This window comes from Trichosurus vulpecula, chromosome 5 (genome assembly GCF_011100635.1).
Source record: "Trichosurus vulpecula isolate mTriVul1 chromosome 5, mTriVul1.pri, whole genome shotgun sequence".
Classification (NCBI taxonomy): Eukaryota; Metazoa; Chordata; class Mammalia; order Diprotodontia; family Phalangeridae; genus Trichosurus; species Trichosurus vulpecula.
The window spans coordinates 7,744,818-7,765,342 of NC_050577.1; the positions used below are offsets into that span (position 1 = coordinate 7,744,818).

General features: G+C 42.0%; 1 protein-coding gene across 1 annotated transcript in view; it reads right to left on the reverse strand.

Annotated features, from left to right (window-relative positions):
* LOC118850186 (diacylglycerol kinase beta-like) overlaps positions 1 to 20,525 on the reverse strand; it is a 230,445-nt gene that overhangs the window by 98,631 nt on the left and 111,289 nt on the right. Inside the window, exon 9 of the mRNA XM_036759405.1 lies at positions 2,729 to 2,793. Coding sequence (XP_036615300.1) covers positions 2,729 to 2,793 — 65 coding nt within the window. The remainder of the gene's footprint in view (positions 1 to 2,728; positions 2,794 to 20,525) is intronic.

Genomic DNA, 20,525 nt, shown 5'->3' on the forward strand with positions numbered 1-20,525 from the left:
ATCTTTTCATCCTTCTCAAACCTCCAATGGTTCCTCACCCCACCCCCTCTGTGGACCTTGCCTGATACTTCACTGGGGTGGTGGGTGAAGAAACTGAGGTCATTTGGCAAAAGATCCTTTTCTCCTCTCTTCTTCTTCTCATGTTGCTCAGACATCATTACTTACTATTCCCTTCTATTCCCATGTTTTGCATCAACAAGTGGCCCTTCTTCTGGCCAAGGCAAAATTTTCTACATGCATCTTGATCCATTCTCTGATCTTTTCCAGCATAATGCCCTTTGATCAACCCCAATCTCTCTTTAATCTTAATTTCTACTGGCTCCTTCCCTGCTCCCTACAAATATGCCCAAGAATTAATTCATCACCATAAAGATAAATAAATGAATGAACAAATCAATAGTCCTTCATTTGATTCATTGTTCTTAGCTATTAGCTCTCTTCCCACATCTCTTCTCTCTTTCAAGCCTAAAGTCCTTGAGAAAGCTATCTACCTTCACCGACTCAACTTTCTCTCTTCTCATTCTCTTGTAAACTCTGGACAATCTACTTCCAGCCACAGCATTTAATTGAAATTGCTTCCTCCAAATTAGCAATGATGTTTTAATTGGCACATTTAATGGCCTTTTCTCAATCATCATCTCTGCTGGTCTTATCGCACCCTTTGACAATGTCAATTACTCTTTCCTCCTAGAAGCTGTCATCTCTAGGTGGTCATGGCTGTTTTCTCTCCTTTTTCTTCCCCTACTTATTCAACCACTCTTTTTCAGTTTCCTTGGGTTGATCTTCATCTGGCAGTGACTGTCTTTTTATACATTATATCCCTAACACTTAGCACCAAGTCTGGCTCATAGTAGGTGCTTAATAAATGTATATTGGATTGGTTTGGATTGGACTGGAATTTGGGGAGAAGAGAAAACTCAGGGCAGGACAAGGGAGAAAGCAAAATGGAAGAAGCATGTTTAGTGCCCCAAAGGGTAAAACCAGGGGCAATGAATGAACTGAGGCTGAATGTTGAGGAAAACTTCCTGATAATTAGAGGTGGCTCACGGTGGAATCAGTGCCTTAGGAGGTAATGGGCTCCCCTCCTCGGAGGGCTTCAAGACAAGGCTGAATGGCCACTTGCTACATTCATCTCAGTGGGTAATTCCTTTCAGTGGATGGACACTGAGGGAAGCCCTTTCCAACTTCCAAATTCTTGAAGTCTGACAATGAAATGATTCATCACAGTGGGTACACAGCCTGTTTTGCTGGGATTGCTGCTGCACATTGCCACATGTGACTTGCCAAGTCTGGTCACTATACAGCCTCCAGCTCTGGGGCCATGGGTTGCCATTCAGACCAAGCCACCGTATCCAGCTGGAGCTCCCTCACACTTCAGCACCTTGGCATCCTCAGATAGCCTCTGCAGCAAATTATCTTCTTCTCAATTCCACCACTTTTTAGTGACAGTGGGGTCTGTGCCTATACTCCAGCTGAGGTGTCTTACCAAGCCAAAACTTCATTTCTAGATGGGCAATTAGACATTCTAAATGAAATCCTCAGCAAATGTTTTCAAATTGCCTGATTCAAGTGACTAAGGGAAAACTTTTTAAACATCATGGATTATTGTACTGCGATGAACAGGAAACCACTCTGTCATCCCATAAAGCTATGATACATCTGAAAACAAGCTCAATGTATTCCTTTGTGTTTGGTTTCCTCCAGTTGTAAGACACAACCACTTCCATTTCTCTTCTGCAGAATTCCCTCCCCCGCCAGGTAAATTCACATAGGAACTTGATCAGCCCAAGCCCTCTAATAATGTTTCTATGGTCTCATTTATTTAGATGTGAGGGTCAACAGCACCAAAGAACCTGATGCCACTCTGACAAAGTTTGCAGGTAGATTGATCAGTTAAGGATTCTCAGTCATGTTCTATTACTGACGGCCCCAGCTGTGCCCCAAATATCAATAACCACAGGCATCTCAGCTACAGGTGGGGAAAAGGGGCTCCGGGATGTCTCACATGAAAATGTCCCCAAAAGGAAATCTAGACCCTGGACTATAGTTTGCCCTTTAATTAAAAGTCATTGTAGTGCCTGTGTCAAGAGATAAGAGTCCCTGTCTAAAGCCATCCATAGCAGCAGATGCCCCAAAAGCCTTAGTGTAGTTTAAAGATTTTTTTTTGCTAGAATACAGATATGGGTATAGGCATAAGTATAGACTTTTGCACTTTACGGAAAATGATCCTGGCAGTAATGTAAACCAAGATGGTAAAGGCAAGAATCCCTTCTGCCCAGCATGGACAGCAAGGTGCTCCCTTCTGGTTGAAGGAGAGAGATGGAGAATGTACTCGTGTCTTCCACGCATCCTACAGAGAAAGCTCTGATTTACTCTGAAAAGCCCCAGCGTCCAGGAAAGAAGCCCCTGTGGCTTTTGTCCTTAATAATGGGGGTTTGTCCTTAAATTGAGGCATCTATCAACAAAGGGGGATGTGCACTCCTCTCCATTCTGCCAGATCCTCCCAAAAGCTGCTGCTCCACAAACCACAGCAGAAGAGTTTAGCATGCTGCTCAGTTCTGAAGACATTCATATATGGGTAAAACCAAAGGCATCGCTGTCTTTTTCCATCCATTTACAGACACAGACCCAGCTCCCCTCCCTCATTCACAAACATGCAGAGGCATCTGTGACACTTGGTGTCTTTGCCACTGCACAAAGGTTCAGCCACCACCATCTGGGTACCTACCGGCTGTTGAATTTCTCTGGGTGTTTCTCTCTCATAATGTGGAATCTGTGGGCAATGGAGGCATCCTAAGAGGGAAAAAAAAATCTAATGTTAAATACTGTTATCATGGAGAAATAGTAGATTCAAAAGCCAGAGTCTCAGCTGTTGGATGCCACAGGGCACCCTTCTACCTTTAGATACTGTGCAGGAAAGGCTCAAACTCAGCTCTTTTGCACACCTTTTTTCAACATTTTTAAGAAGCCAGATTTTCAATTCTGAGATTGCTTCTGTTTCAAAAATTACTGTAATTTCCATCCCTTTCAAAGTTTTGAACTTGTTTTCCAAATTATAGTCAAGCACACAGACAAGCATATTTCCAAAAAGTATTTGAAGAGATGGTTAAATGAATATTCACTGGATTATCTAAGGGAGGGAAGACCGCATACAGAAAACTCTGGGTCACTGGTTTGGTTTATGGAAGGACAGATGGATGGACGGATGGATGGATAGATGGATATAGATATATAGATAAATATGGGAAAAATGGAGATCTGGGGATTGTGGAAATTTCCATCTAACAGGTTATCATTAAATACAAAGAATTAAGTTCTTTAGAAATCAGTCTGAGGAACAACTAGATAACCAGCAATAGTACAACCAGGCTCTTAAATTATTTTCTTCTTCCTATTAGAGTAACAGAAAACAAGCTACTCTGATGCTTACAGAAAGCTCTTTGCAAGAGAAGACTTTGACATTAAGAGGCACAGCTTTCAGCTCCTGATGGCACATCGAGTTCTCAAATGGATGGACAGTAAAAGACAGGGACGGAATTGACAGTCCCCCAGTAAACTCCCTTCCAGCTAATATAGCTCAAACAGCTGCTAGAACCTCCTTCGGGACTTTCATCCAGACTTTATTAAACAATACAGTCACAAATATGTCTAAAATGGCTGTATGGGGTGGTGTGGGAAGGAACATTGTGGAAGGCTTACTCGTTAATTTACTTCCAGATAAAAGAGGACAGCAAAAGTTGATGGAAAGAGTAAAACACAAAGCGTAAAGAAGTTGTATTTGCAGATACCTAGAAAATACAATTCAAAGATGATATGTCTACTGAGTAAAATGAAGAGGCCCAACATGCGTTAGATGAGATTGCTGGCCACAGATACCAAAGGAAGGCTTAATTCTCCATACAAGTATGAAGTGGTCAAAAATTTCCTCCAAAATGGACATTTCTTCTTCCTTTAATTATTCAATTAATAGTTATATAATAAAGTAAATAATAAACAATAAACCAACAAATAATAAATAATTCAAGTACTTGAATGATACGAAAGTAAAAATGATGAACTATCGAGAGCCGAGACAGAGCTCGGAGTGAGAAGGGGTGACTGTAGCCTCAACGTGAAGCCTACGTGAAGTAGGAAGATGGAGAGAAACTGGGATTTGATATTTGGACAAAATCCCTCCTTGTCCATCTGCTGCTTAGTTTTATAATTCATGACAGAACCATGGAAATTGTTTATGGTTTCTACAAAGGTATGAAATTAAGATAAACAAATTTGATTGGCTTGAAAATATTCAAGGCAAATCAGAAAGTTGCTTGTTTTGGTCATGAATAATGTTTGAAAATACTCTCACTGACATTGCACCATTAACAAATTAGATGAAAAATGTAACTCAAGAAGAGTTGTCTCCACTATGTTTTGCAGAGGGAAATAGGGCTTTAGTGCATACTTAGGTTGGATATTTAAAATACCAGAAAGAACCAGCTTTTGTCAAGTCTAAAAAGGCAGGAAGGGGATGAATTGTTTCTATTTCTGGCTTGATCTTCAAATGAAAGGAAAACACAACCCCTGCTCCTAAAACCATTGGTTTGTATAGTGATACACAACACACACAAAATGAGTTAGCCTCAATATCCGGATGCAATTCAGGATTTCTTTTCTCTTCTAATAAACTTCCTCTGCCATTTTAATTAAGTTATTCTATCTAAGCTGGTGATCAGTGCTGTTGAAATTACATTGTGTTGTAGTCGAAAGGAAGGAATCTTGAGAGCAAATTAACTTGCATCCTGTCAAGGTGCCCAGTGCTTGGTTTTTCTCAATAATAGGGTGACCAAAGGGTTAAAGCATCTTCAACAGCCTCAGAGCGGACCCTTGTCCCATTTATCAACCAACTTTCATTTCACCATTTTGATTAATGTGGGAATAGAGAGGAGGGCAGTCTCTCAATGAAATAGGAGTTTTATGTGTTAAGTTACTACCTACATAGGGCAATGCGAGGAACCCTTGGAAATTCCTCCCCAAAAATATAGACTTCTAGCAATAGGCCACTGATGTCCAAAGTCTGACATTAGCAGGGGCTCAGGTGGCATTTGTTTGAAGACAGATATTTCTGGGAAGGTAGGATGTGCCAGGCGCTGAACCTGCCAAAGGTAGGTTCCAAGGTAGGAGGCCTTTACAAATTCTGTTGTGTTATATAAACTGACTTTAAAGCAATAAATCAACAACATTTATTAAGTGCTTACTATGTTCCAGATATGTGAAAGATAAAAAATATGCTGGTTCCTGCTTTAAAGAAAACTACATTCTACAGATTGGGTGGGCAGATGCATATAAATATATAATTAAAAATTGAGTAATTTTTTCTTGGGGGAAGGGAAGTGATAGATACTAGTAGCTGGGAAATCAGAACAATCTTCATGTAGGAGGTAAAAGGGATACTAGAAGAATTACCTTTTTTATGTGCAGGGGAAGAGAATAAGCATTTATTTGTCACTTACTGTGTCAGGCACTGTGCTAAGTCTGTTATAAAATATTATCTCATCATAGTGGGGCAGACACTAATAAAAACCAACAATTTTTATGAAGATGTAAAAAATTGTGATTTCTGAAGGAAACTTTCACTAGTCAAAATTCTTCAAACAAAGCAGCCCATAGCACTTTTAGGAAAAAGGAAGTTAAACCATAGGGAGTTATCTGAGACACACAGAGTTTAAGTGAAACCCCCAGGGAGATACAATTAGCACATGTCAGTAGAGGATGTTTGCTGATAACTAGGCTAAGACTCTTGTCCACTCCATCAAACCTTAAAATTTGTTACCCTAAAATGACCAGGTCATAATGATAATTGTTTGATATCATTACCCCACCAACACAATTGTCAAATCCTCAGAAACACAAAAGTTCTGTACTAGTCTGAGACTTGCTTCAAAATGGCTTGAGGCCAGACATAAACACTGAGTGGTAAAGTCCACTGCCAGTGGTCACACAGCAAGTTATGGAGAGATTCAAGACAAGAATCAATCCTCTTGCCTCTCACTCCAGTGTCTTCTCCACCCACTAACGAACCATCAATAAATAAGCATCTATGGGGTGCAACTACATGCCAAGCACTGTGTCTGGGACTTACTGTACAAAGACCAGAGACAAATCCCTTCACAAGGCCGTTTCAGGGTGGATTTAAAATCATTTGCTTGAGGGAGAGGGACAAGTGCTGGGGTGACCTGGGGTGGGTCCCAGAGGGACCTCCTAAGAAGAAAAGAAGCTTAAGGATAAATCTCCTTAATACCTAGGATTCAGCTGCCCCTCTTCCTCTACAGCTTCCTCTCCACATCCTCTGTCTCTGACTCTCTATCTCTCTCTGTCTCTCATACGCACACACAAATATACATATACCCTTTTCCAATGGATATTGCAATTATCAGAAAGAAATCTGCTACAGCCTTTGCTCAGTGTTGCTAATGCAGCATTGGGAATAAATGTTTGGAAGAATTAATGCAGTCCTATGCACTCAACTCAAAGCTTTGTGTGGTCAACAGCTCCATTAAATAATCAGAAACATTTTTGTTAAATTGAACAAACCTAGATGGCCTGTGTACGTATTTATTGAACAAAAACTGACAAATTATCACCCCCCTCTCCTCCCAGATGCTTCTTCTGTGAAATATTATTTGAGACCAGGACCTGGGCCCAGTAACTCAGCAGGGTGTGTGATCAAGAAGAACATCACAAATGAAATCTCAATGATTTGTAAGATTGTGGGCCTGACACCTGTTACCCAGAACACTGCTCAGAAATACTGAAGAAAATGTGGGGGCGGGGGCTGCCTTTGGTGGATTTGTCATTGTGTTTCCCTTATCCTGAAGAGGTACAACAAAGCAAAAGCCAAATAGCAAAATAGTATCCTCATTTTATATATGGAAAATGAAACATGATTTATCCAAGAAAACCCAAGTAATCAATCTTAGTATGCACTTAAAGTTTATTGATGAAAAGAAAACAAAAGACTGTGGGCATGATTATACCCAACTCCTCTTGGTTTCCATCTCAATCTCTGGACAACGAAGAGGTTGGATTATCAGATCTTCAAGGTCCCTCATGGCTCAATGTCTGATGGCATCCCTTGGGTTTATTACAAGGAACAGTTTACACACGCGCACACACACACACAGGCACACACAAAAGGGCAGTTCCTGGGTTGGTTCCTGGGTCATCGACAAAAGTGAGAACAATTTTATTTTGATAGAATATATGCACACACTTATGTTAGAGGCACTGCTCTAGGTTTGGGCTTCTGAGACCCTCCATTTTCATTTCTCCTCTGACACAATCCCTGGGCCTCAGTCTTCTAAAGCGAGCAGGTTGGCTTAGGTGGCCTTGGATAAAACTTCTAGCCCCAAATCTGTGGTGCTGTGATTTTGTGAGGTGCAACCTTGCCAGGACCTGGCAAACCTACAAAAGTCCAGTCTTACCCCAAATCACCTTTAACCAAGAAAAGAATGAGGAATGATCCCAACTACAAAACTTTCCCATTTTTGATAGGAAGCTGCTGGAGGGCCCTGAACTGGTTTGCAGGGACCCCGAGTGTGCCCACCCTGGGCAGGAAGCACATATTTACAAGTAAAAATAACCCCTTCTTTCTCTGAAGGTCATGCATTAGGAAAGACTTCCACAAGGAGGCTGAGAGCATCTCACAGGAAGCAGCTTTTTATAGCTGAAGGACAACGGTAAACATCTTTTGCCAAAGTGCCCTGGCATGGGATGATGCTACCCACTGATCACACTCCTCCTGCCTCAGAGGTTCAGCCTCAGTCAGTTACACAGAGATCACCGGAGTGAGAAAGAGAGAGCAAAGAAAATATCCCAGTCCATTCCTAGCCTTGATCACTCAAAGAAGAGGTCTATACTAGGCACAGATCTCCCTGTAATAAGCCTATGGGCATAAACAATTTCTCGGGATTCAAGTCCTATGGGAGGGTCAACGGCTGTGTCACTGACTGTCTTCCCAACCTACTGGCTTATGTCTTTTAACAGAAGGTTGTTGTCATCCTTAGGGATTCTTCATACCCTAAAATAAGACTGGTGGGACCTTGAAACAAGGGCATCGATTTAGAGCTAGAAGAGACCATGGAGACCACACGGTCCAACCCCACCCTAATTTTATAGCTGCAGAAGCTGAGGCTCAGAGAAGGACCATGCAGGTAATGATGGCCAAGGTGAGAGCTTCACCAAGGTTGTCCTGCCTCCAAACACAGAACTCTACTGACTACACCATCCTGTCTCTCCAAAGAGAGAAGGCACCATGTTCAGAAACATGTTGTTGCCCTTTGTTCTTGAAGAAGATGAAAATTACATCACTATGCTTGAGTCAAGATTCAACGAATCTGACTGACAATATGAACTCAGAACGCTCCACCACAGGTCAGGCACAAATAGTCCATGTGGATAGGGTGGATTCTTCAAACGTGTGCATCCTGTGTTTCCTTTAAGCTGTTTCAATTATGCTTTGCTCATAGAGCACAGCACCTTCTCTGATGTGGGCATGCCATGCTGAGCAGTCCTGGGCCGATGTCTCCCATGTCACACAATCAATACCAAAGTTCTTGAGAGACACCTTGAGAGTGTCCTTGTATCGCTTCTTCTGACCACCATGTGAACGCTTGCCCTGTGTGAGTTCTCCACAAAATAGTCTTTTTGGCAAGCATGAGTTTTGCATTTGAACAATGTGGCCTGCCCATCAGAGTTGTGCTCTCTGAAGCAGAGTTTGAAGGCTTGGCAGTTTAGTTCTAGGAAGGACCTCAGCATCTGGTACCTTATCCTACCAGGTGATCTTCAGAATCTTCCTAAGACAATTCAAATGGAAGCAACTCAGTTTCCTGGCATGGTGCTGGTAGACTGTTCAGGTTTTACAGGCATACAACAATGAGGTCAGCACCACAGCTCTGTAGACCTTCAGTTTGGTAGTCAGTCTAATATCTCTTCGCTCTCATAGTTTCCTTCAGAGCCTCCCAAACACTGGGCTAGCTCTGGCAATGTGTGTGTCAACCTCATTATCAATACAGACATCCCTGGAAAGTCCACTACCAGGGTAAGTGAACTTATCCACAGCATTCAGAACTTCTCCATTTGCTGTAACTGATGGTTCCACGTATGGATGGTATAGCGGTGGCTGATGGAGCACCTATGTTTCCTTGGTGTTAATTGTTAGGCCAAAGTTAGCATAAGCATTTTTGGTTCTGTCTCTTCTTTCTCATGATTCATTCCATCAGTCATAATTCTTCTCCACAACTTGACTGGTGTATAAATTAATTCAATGCGAAGTTATACATGGTAGTTATATGAGATTCCATGACATCTTGGAAAGGGAGGGGGGAGGGAGGAGAGAGGGTCTGGAACTCAAGATTATATAGAACCGTGTGTGGTAAACTAAAAATAAAAATAATATTAAAAAAAAACCAAGAGATCTTCAAAAAAAAATTAGCACAAGCAGCAAAGAATTGATCCATACTTTGTAGCATCTCCGCTTCAGAGGCTGCATCAAGTGCACAATCATCTGCAAACAGAACCAGCACTCCCTCCACATTGATTTTGGTTTGTAGCCTTTTCAAGTTGAAGAATTTACCATCAGGGCAGCAAGGTCAGAAATAGGAACACAAAGATGAACTGACAGTCTGCCTTTGAGGGGCTTACAGTCTAAAGAGTGGAAGACCACCAGATGTGATGTAAGGCAGAGATCATCATGTGTAAGGAGAGGCTCAGATAAAGGGGGGGGGCAGCCATTGTGCAAGAAGCAGCTCATGACTTGGAGCCTTTTGAGTGAAAGAAGACATACATGAGTCACCTGCTGTTTACGAGGCACGGTGAGTAGCTTCAGTAAAGGGGGAACTCCACAAGGTAGAGACAGGTAGGAGATCTTTCCATACCCAGGTTTGGGGGAAAGGAGAAGGAAGGTGAGAACAGGGAAATCATGGCAGGAAATGAAGAGTTCCTAAATGGGGACATGTGAATGCATAAGAGAGCAAAAAGATAATTTGTTCCTGGGCTGCTTCTTTGGCTCCCAAGGCTAAATAAACATAATTATTTTCAATGACATTTGTTGTGATAACAGCCTTTCAAAAGAAAGTTGCCATAAATAAGGAATCAGGTTGAGAACACGGAATTGACTAATTTGTCCTAGAGCTAAAGAAAGAAAACCTTGGCTCCAAAGCATCTCAGGACATATATTTCATGTGCAGTGTCTGTAAGTTCAGAGCCCAGAGCAAACCTTGCCCGTCACTGAGCTGAGGCTCCCAGGGACATAAAGTCTTACAAGGACTTCATTCAAAAGGAAGGGAAAAGTTATTCTCATCAAGGACTTCTGAGCTAAACCCACTTCAATTTCATTAAGACTTCAGTAAATTCCATCAAGGCACAGCAGACAGAAAACTCTGACGTGAAAGCAAGAAGAGCCACGGTCAAATCCTGCCACAGATACTTACTAGCTAGGTGACCCTGGGGAAGTCACCTAACATGTCCACCTCAGTTTTCCCATTTTAAAAAATGGGGATAATGACAACACCTACCTCCCAGGTTTGTGGTGATGATTGCATGAGTGCTCATCACAGTGTCCAGAACATAGTGGTTTAATAATTTATCATGGGTTCTCTGTTGCATTGACAGTAGTTAGGAGGATGAAAAACGATTTTGCTTGAATAAAAAACAGATGTGCAACGTCAGCAGTATCTGATTAAGTATCAACTCTGTCCACTGACACAAAAGGCTACTTCTTATGACTTTAGGAGATCATCCCCAGGGCACCCAGGAGAAGTGTTTGGTTTAGGCTGTCACTGCCACTTTCAGTGGTAAGATGGAAGCTGGGCCTCACTGTTTCCATGTTTGAAACTCTATCCACTGCAGCCCACAGCCGCTGCTTGAGAATATTCTCACATTCATGACAACTCCCCTCCCACTCTTAACCTAAAAATATCGGTGTGATCCTTAAAGCCAAAAGTCGATGAAGGGCAATTTTGGGCCAATGCTCTTAATTGTGTCAATAGCTCTTACTTAAAATCCTCCATGGCTCCCTATTTCTGTGCAGATGAAGTGCAGAGCCCCCAGCTCATCATTTAAACCCCTTCACAAACTGGCTTTCCAGAAATTTCTAATTAGTCTCCTTCATGCACCCTCGAACCAATCTCACTGGCCCATTGGATGTTTTCTCCTTCTGTCCTGAACCCCTATATCTTTTTCTTCTATACCAGCCATCCTTCAGGACTTAATCCCTCTCTCACTCTTCCTTCCTCCCTCCACATGAACACTGTTTGCCTCTGCTTCCTCCCAAGCTCAAATCAGGAGCCGCTTCCCCTATGAAGTCTTTCCTGATCTCCCCCCCTCCCCCACCTCTGAACGTTCCATCTTCCTTCTTCAAATTTCCTTGGCTTGATGCCTCAGTTGCTCCATTGCTGCCTACCATGGATTACCCCCTTCTATGTGCAGGTTCTATCTCCCCAATTGATTACAAACTCCTTGAGTGCAGAAGCTCCTTCAATATTGCCTTTCCCCAGTGCCTAATACAGTGCCTGGCACACAGTCGCTATTTATTTTTTTTTGAATCAATGAATCAATGATTAAAATTATTATTAACATTCTCCCCTAAAATAGACTTCTTTAAGTTGCACAAAAATGTATGAATACAAGAGTAACTACTTGTATCCCTGTCTCAGATCAGTCTCTAAGCCCTTGAGAAGTATATGTGTGAGAAGAAAGACTTGGGGAAATTAATGGCACAACAGCTTCCCTTAGAAGATGATGCCATTCATATGCCTTAATTGCTATATTAGTCAAAGAAAGCTATGATCTTGATCCCAGAGACAATATACCTAACTTTGAACTCGTGTTTTGTCCCAAGGAAATCAATCTATCATCTGGTCTTTGGGATTTGGCTTCACTCTTCATCCCCTGCATTCAACCATGAGACTAGGCTCTGATCCATCTTTAACTGTCCATCTCTATTCCAAACGTCTTTCCTGCTCAATGATGGCGGGACAGCGACAACCAGCTCCTAACATAAGGGCAGAAGATTTGGAGTTGGAAAATCATCTCTCTGGCTTTGCATTCTCTCTCTCTCTAAGGTTCAGATGAATGAGAAACTTTGGATGTATATATGAGAAAATTCACTTAAGCTCTTTATCTTAGTGCTATGGAGAGTAATATAGAGGAGGCTGACAGGCAAGGGATGTCAGATGTTACTTAATACAGAGTCCCCTTTTTACAAGGGAGGTCATTGAGGCTTCAAGGGGCTTCAATGACTTACTATAATGGTGGTAAAGGGAGCAGATTTCAGACTGGAACTCAGGTCTCCCGAGTACCTTTCCATGGCACCACACTGATTTCACACGGTCAATGAGCAAAGAATAATATAATGATAACAATGCAAAAGGACAAGTGGCTGAAGGGACAAGAGGGGAAAAGGTAAACCTGAATGTGGAATATGTGGGTCCAAATTGTGTGACCTTGGGAATACTGCTTAATCTCTCTCTTCTTCAGTTTTAAAATGGGGATGATGTCGAAGAAGAAGGAAGAAGGGGAAGAAGGAGCAGTAGAAGCAGTAACATTTGCACAAAGCTTACTAAGTGCCAAGTACATTATCTCGCTTGATCCTGGTAATAATTGAGGGGAGGGGGGTAGGTGTTATCATTAGTCCCACATGATTTTACAGATGAGGAAACTGAGGCAAACGGAAGAAAAGGAACACGCCCAGAGTCACACAGCTAGAAAGTGACTGAGGTTAGATTTGAATTCTGGTCTTCTGGACTCCACGGCATCAGGCTACCTGCCAAATAGATCTCACTTTATTGTAATGAGGCTCAAATAAAATAATAGAAATGAGGCAATTCATGCATTGTAAAATACTACACCCAGGTCAACTATTTGCATTTTCATGTGACTAACTAACAAAAATACGAATAAGACCTCCTTATAAAAAATGCTTACTTGTAACAGAGTTCCAGGGCCTCCCTTAAAGATGTGTCTTTAGAGTGTAGCTATAGCACAGTTTGTGAGAAATAAGGACAAAATGAGGATATAAAGAAATAAGGATAAAAATAAGTCCCTGTAGAAATTAATATCCAATAAATAATATGAACCAATTTTGTATTAAATTCCAGAGAAATGATTAATCCTGGAAGATCATTTTATAAGAGAGAAGGACCATGGGGATCAGCTAGTCTAACTCTCAAATTTTACAGATGGATAAACTGAGGTCCAGAAATACTCAATAAATTTGCCCAAGGTCACAAAGGTGGTAAATTGGCAGTGCTGGGGTTCAAATCGAGGTTTGCTGACTCTAAGATCATTAGCTTTTCCAACTGCATAAAAAATTGTGTATTGGAAAAACTTTAGGACTCTGGAAGGGAATGAGTTAAATGTAGGTATGGGTGAATAAAAACATTGTAAATGTTCTCCCTGGGCCTTGCACTGAATAGCAATTGCTGTAGGCAAATGTTTCCATCAAACTATTCATATGCACTTGTTGGAACAGAACCACCTTTCAGTAGCTCTGATTTGAATAATTTAGACATGCAAACACTTCTTTAAAAAAAATAGAGAGAGATGGGTAAGGTTCTATTTTTGTTGTAAAGTTTTGACATTAAAAAAATTCTAGAAAAATCAGTTCTGTGTGCAGGCACATGTTAGTTGTCACAGGACGGGAAAGTCTTCTCTGTGGGGGAGAGATGGTCCTGTCGGGTACCAAAGGAGAGCATAAGACAAGTTTCTTGTGTCCACAGTCATTCTTATCTTGGGGGTAAAAAAAATCTTTAAAACCTTCCTCCTAACAAAGCACTGTTAATTTCACTCATAAGATGAAAATGAAGAGGTCAGAGCAGAATCCAGTGATAGGATCTTGGCAATTAGCCGGACATCTCTGTGCACCAAGAACTCCCGGCCTTACTCAGGGCAACCTCAGGCAATTACCCGGTTAATCGGTTAATCGTTATCTCCTGGAGTCCTGTCCCCCCACCCCAAGGCAGATCTATGACTGATAAAGTCTGCTTCTCCCACTAGAGTCACCTTCTGAAGGAGCTCCCCAGAGTGACCATCTCACCAGCTTTGCAGAGGACTGCAGCTGGACAACAGCTGCTACCGGAAGAAGGGGAACACCAAAGTTGGTCAAGCCCTAGAGAAGCTTCTCTTTAGAGACCATTCTCCACACTGTTTCCATTTCTTTATTTTATCAGAGTAGAAACAAAACTAGGGCGGTCTGCGCTCTGCTTTTCAGACCTATGGCACCCTGTGGGGGCCCTCAAACAAGGGTGCAAACCTCATCGGGTCAACTCAGTAGTGCTACCCTCCTTACTGTTTTATGTTTGTCTTTGTGACTTACTCCAAACAAGGGTTTAAAACCTTGGGGCCGCTAGTTGGTGCCGCTCTGCACAGAGCGCTCAGCCAGGAGGCAGGACGACTCATCTTCCTGGGTTCAAATCCAGCCTCAGATACTTCCCAACTGTGTGACTCTGGGCAAGTCACTTCACCCTGTTTACCTCACCTTCCTCCTCTGTAAAATGAGCTGGAGAAGGGAATGGCTAAAACCACTCCAGTGTCTTTGTTAGAAAACCCCAAATGGGGTCACAAAGAGTGGGACACAACTGAACAATAACAAGCCAAACGAGGCTTTAGAAGCACCCGGAGTAATCATAAGAAAAAAGCTTGCCCCAAACATCAGTGGAAAATTTCCAACCGTGGTAAAAAATGTTAAAAGACAAGCAGAGCCTTTAGTAATCCCAGTCTAACGGTTGAAGGCAATAAGACTTTGTCAGTCTGGTTCCACTTTTCCTCCAGGCCGGTTACTGGGGGATCTAAAGTTAGCAGGGAACCAGTGGCCCTTGCCCTCAGGGGGCCTAAATTCTAAGGAGTGGAGAGATTCCATTTGTATGGAAGTCAATCTAAAAGTTTATGCAAAGTTGATACCATGTAACTTTAAGGGGGAGAGTTAACTAACTGAGGGGAGAAAATCTTTTGTAGCTTTTCATATCCCCCAGCTGTGGGTACTCCAGTAGGGGAGGTAGGAGTGAGGGAGGGAGGGCTGAACAAGGTCACCAGCCTCCCTTTCTCCTCCAGAGCCATCTGGGTCCAGCGGCCTGATATTCGCCAGGACGACTGGAGATGGCCCAGGGTGCATTGGGAGACCCTGGCCCTTTTAGGCTAAGGGCTTTTCAGGTTCTCACTGTGAGTGAGGTAATGCCCATTCAATGCATAGGCCTCTTTAAGAAGTTAAAGGGATGGCCCTTTTAATCAAAACTCAAAAAAACAAAACAACAACAACAAAAACCCCCAACTGGGAGGGGAAGACCCCCAGGGTTCCTGGCCAAAGGAGAAACAGTTACTGTTTTCTATTTACATTCACTGGTGCTAGGAGGGCAGGGAGTTACTGTCAAAACTCTGAGCTCCAGAGTAAACGGGGTCAAAGTCAACTGCAAGTCGCGTCATCCTTTCCCTGATGTCACGGTCCTCTTCAAAAGGGAAGGATAAACACAATCTGTGAACAGCCTCTCCCTGCCCCTGCTCTGCCCAAAGGAAGGTACATTTTGATTACTGAAGGCTGCCTCCTTAACTTTGGGTTTACTGGCTAGATTTATTTCACAAAAACCAAGCCTTAACCCAATTCTCTCCAGAGCTCCTAGATTGGACAATAGGTCCCTGACCTGCTAGCACAGAGTGAATATAAATACCAAATAGTAACTGTTTCTCTTCTGGCCAGGAACCTGGAGGGTCTTCCTCCCAGTTTGATTTTTTTTTTTTTGTTTTTGACTAAAGGGGCCATCCCTTGATTAACTTTTTACAGAAGCCTATTCACTGAATGGGCATTACCTTACTCACAGTGGGAACCTGAAAAGACCTTAGCCTGAAAGGGCCAGGGTCTCCCAAAGCACCCTGGGCCATCTCCAGTCATCCTGATGAATATCAGGCCACTGGACCCAGATGGTTCTGGAGGAGAAAGTGACTTTGTACAGGCTTCCCTCACTCAAATCAAAGTCATGTCATAATTTCCCTGATGTCATGGTCCTATTCAAAAACAAAGGAAAACACAATAAGGGAAGGTAGGCGAGGAGGGAGAGCATTTCCATGATGGGACACAGCCTGTTAAAAAAGAGCAGATGTAGGAGCCAGAAAGTTTTCAAATATCCTCAAATTGGAGGCAAGTTATAAAATAGCCCCATTGAGCAGCCAGTAGACTCTGATATTCCTAACGATTCAGAATGAATTTTACTTAACACTTGTGAAGATTGCAATGGGCGTTAATTAGCTGGGGGCTTCCTGCCCTGCTGACTCCCTTTCAAAATGGCGTCTCTTCCATGTTGTGATGCGACTGGCAGCCACTTTTCCTTAGAGTCAGTAAGAAAATACTCTGGCTCTAAACGTCGCCTTAGTCAAAACATCTGACATCAAATATGCAAAGCACCCAGAAGACTGAAAGTTTCCATTACATTTTTAAAATATGCAAATATAAAATAACAACTTGTAAAATACTCTTTTGCTTCCATGATGTAGTTAAATAATTTATTTCAGGTCAAATGCTATTCCAGCCTCCTGCTCCACCATAAACTGGAGATTTGCAGTTCCAAGCCAATGTATTTCCTCATATTCCATCCAGACTGGACTCCCAAGAGCAAAAGATGCTTGTGCCTAACCCAAATCTTTTCAACAAATCTTTGAATAATATGACTCTATAGAGTCTTTGATCCTATAATTCCCACATTCCCTCCCTGGCAAAGATTACAATCCAAACCTCCCATTCAGAGTGACTCAAACATTGCCCCCTATGATGTTTGCCACCGGTAGACCACCCAACATACTGAGGCCCTTCCTTCCTTGGTTTTTTTTTTTTCCCCTGACATTGAAAAGGATATCTATCCATGGAGTCAACAAGCATTTGGGTCATAGCGTCTATTTGATAATACTGATCATAGTTATGATTTTTTTTTATTTTGGTCTTTTTATCCATTAAACTCAAAATGAAAATATCTTATTTTCTCATTTTACTGGTTTATTATTCATTAAGTCACCATTAAGACAGCAGAAGTCAAGAGATCAGAGCAGGAAGAGGCATTTCTTACTGAAACAGACAATGGGAAAGTTCCAAATACAATGAATTCATAACTTCACAAATGAGAGACTTTCAGGCTGCTCTGCAGACATCTCCTAATGGGCAAAGAAGGCCTCTTGTTCATGCATTATTTGTCACTAAGTGCCTTGTCCACTGGAAAAAGAAATCTTTTGTGCCTTAAAAGGGTATGTTTCTTTGAGTAAAATATTTATGCTTTTAAGGAATTACCAAATTGTATAGCTCATCTGCAACCATTTCCCTCTCATTGCATCAATTGGAAATTGTGTCCCCTAAATTATGAATGCAATTTTTAAAAAGATTTTCTGGTTTATCGTCCTCTGAAAGGACAGTAAAATGAATAAAAAGTAAGGATGACAATTTCAGCATTTAAAATCCACGTGTGATAATTCAAACAAATGTTATGACATTTAAGATAATGAAACCCTTCGTTGCTTCTTCTCTATCGTATGAGGCCTATTTCACATCGAGGGAGTTGGAACAGATGTCCAAATATCGGAATACCAATAGGAAAGTTGGGGCCCAAACATGAGTTATGTCTCCTGGAGAAGCCCGCAGAGTGGCTCTTTAAAACCCATTTGCATTCCTCTGAAACATCACTTCATGAGCTGTTCTAGGAAACCCAGCTCGAGAAAGGGCTCCCCAGGCAGAGTGGGGAAGAGAGTCCTGGGTGGAACCCCTGCAGCATGGGAGCAGGGACTATTGACAGACGATTCATTGCAATCAGCAAATGATTGATTGCAAATCTGATGCTAAATTGACCACACACACGCAAAGACAAGTGTAGCCACCGATTAAAGAGGACAAACATGATCGGGGACTTTGGGGAGTGGGTTAATTCCAATCAATAGCTGTGTTGACAACAGACTGGAATAATGCCTTCTTTAAATAGCTGATTTGCCCATTATTGGAGACATTCAAATGAATATTTAACCTCCTGCCTGGCATCTTTTTTAACCTAGTGAACTGGTGATGTTTTTACCTTACCTCTGACTGATAAAAGATCCATAAATTTTCCAACAGAACACAGGACAATGTTTGCACATTTTGAAATGGAGATGATCTGAGGGTTGAAGGGTTAAAGTCTTCAGTTTCTCTCCTCTACACTCCCCTCCCCCAGCAGTTTCTTTTGCGATTCTTGAGGTGTGTGTGCGTGGGGGGGGCGGGGGGGAGTGGAGGTGTAGAATTTTTTAGATACTATTAACAAGACAAAGAGAGATACGGAAATGAAGAGAAATTTTTATCTATTTCTCCAGCTGGGGATTGAGATCTATCCTTCCCCCATACACCCTACAATTCTGAAGTCTACTTTAAACATAACATTTGGATAAAAAGTACTTATGAATGCAGGTGCGTGTTGAGCTTCACTGAAAATTAATGCCACAATGTACTGCAGGAAAGTCAAGGACAGAAAGCCCCCCTGCCCACCAAAATATGCGCTCAAAGTATCCAGAGCAGCAAAGACCTGGAAACAAAGCAGATGTCCATTGATTGGGCGATGGCCAAACACTCGGTCCCATATGAATATAGTGGGTTATTCTGATACTGGAAGAATTGAGGAGGGCAACAATTTCCCAGAAGCCTGGGAAGACTTCTAGGAGCTGATGTAGAGTGAATTCAGCTGCATCAGAAAAACAGACATACGTGTATATATGTGTGTGTGCTATATAGTACATATATATTCAAAACAAAAAAGCCAAAGCTGAGCACTATAATCATAATAACCAAGCTCAGCCCTAAAGGAAGGATTAGAAAATGGATCTCCCTCTCTTCTTTGCAGGGGTAGAGGAATACAGGTATTAAATGTAGCATATATATTATCAGACCTGTGTAACGAGTGGGTTAACTGCATCAAATTCCCTTTTAAAACACCTTTCCTTTTTATTCTGGAGAAATTCCATACTTTCTTGGGAACCTTACTTTCATTGGGAGTTTGCACAGGTTAGCCTTCATCACTGTGGCTGACAGCTTTGGAGATCAAGGACTCAATAAACAAGCATTTATTAAATTCCTACAATGCACCAGGCCCTATGCTAATCACTAGGATGCAAAAAATGAAAAACTGCTATTCTCAAGCAACTTCAACTTAATTCAATCTAGCTAAATGCCACTAAATACTGACTCTTGGCAATATATTGTCTTCAAGATTAGGGATATAATGACAGAAATGAAGCAATGCCTGGTTTGGAGGAACATACATTTTTGTTTCTCAATTTACATGACTTTTTTTTTTCACCAGACCATCTCTGGGAACGAAGTTGCCAAGGATTCTTTTGACTAATTTATGATATGCAATGAGGGAGGCCACATCTGAGAGACTGGGTGACATTTGGGAAGTTGAGCAACAGTCTCAACAATCCCATTTGTATCAAGGCATTCATAGGGAGGCTGGACAGTACCTTGGGGGCCTCCATCATCTCAGAATATTCAGAATTGCAGATGATCTAAAGGCTGATGCTGAGAGGCAAGGTGTGTACGTGAGCTATAGCTCTTTATGGGAGCTGATCCACACTCTCCAAAAGTGGTAAATCCCCAATTTGATGTTCTTTGATTGTTTCAGTCAGGTCCAAATCTTTGTGACCCCATTTGGGGTTTTCACGGCAAAGATACTAGAGTGGTTTGCTATATATCCTTCTCCAGATCTTTTTTACAGATGAGGAAACTGAGGCAAAAAGAGTTAAGTGACTTGCCCAGGCTCACACAGCCAGTAAGTGTCTGAGGCTGGATTTGAACTTACAACTTTAGGCTTCATCCTCTATCCACTGTGAGGTCACCTAGCTGCCCACATAATACCCACTAGCTATTACCATAAATCTCTCTTTCCCTTTGTGACTAAACTCCTCAACAGAGTCATCTACACTTGGTGCCTTCCCATTCTCACCCCTACCTCTCTTCTAAACACTCTATACTCTAGCTTCAAACCTCATCATTCAACCAAAATTGTTTTCTCCAAAGTTATCAATGCTACCTTAATTTGCAGATCTGAGAATTTTTTCTCAGTCCTCATCTTTCACATCTGGGCGACATTTGACACAGCCAATCACCAACTCTTCCTCCTCATGACTACTCTTGGTCTTCATATCTCAGCTCTCTCCTGGTTCTCCTCCTATCTCTCCAAATGCTTCTTTTCAATGCCATTTTCTGGTTCTTCATTTACATTGTGTCCATTGTGGGCATCACCCAAGGCTCAATTATCAGGCTTCTTCTGTTTTCTCTGTCTCTCAGTCTGTCCCCCTCCCCTCCTTCTCTCTCTCTCTCTCTTTCTCTCTCTCTCTCTCTCTCTCTCCTCCTCCTCCTCCTCCCATTCTAGCTCTCCCTCAATACATACATACACATAAATACACACACACACACACACATACAGATATATAGATACACACACATACATTTCGTGACCTCATCCATTCCCAGGTGTTCCTTTCCATGCAGTTAT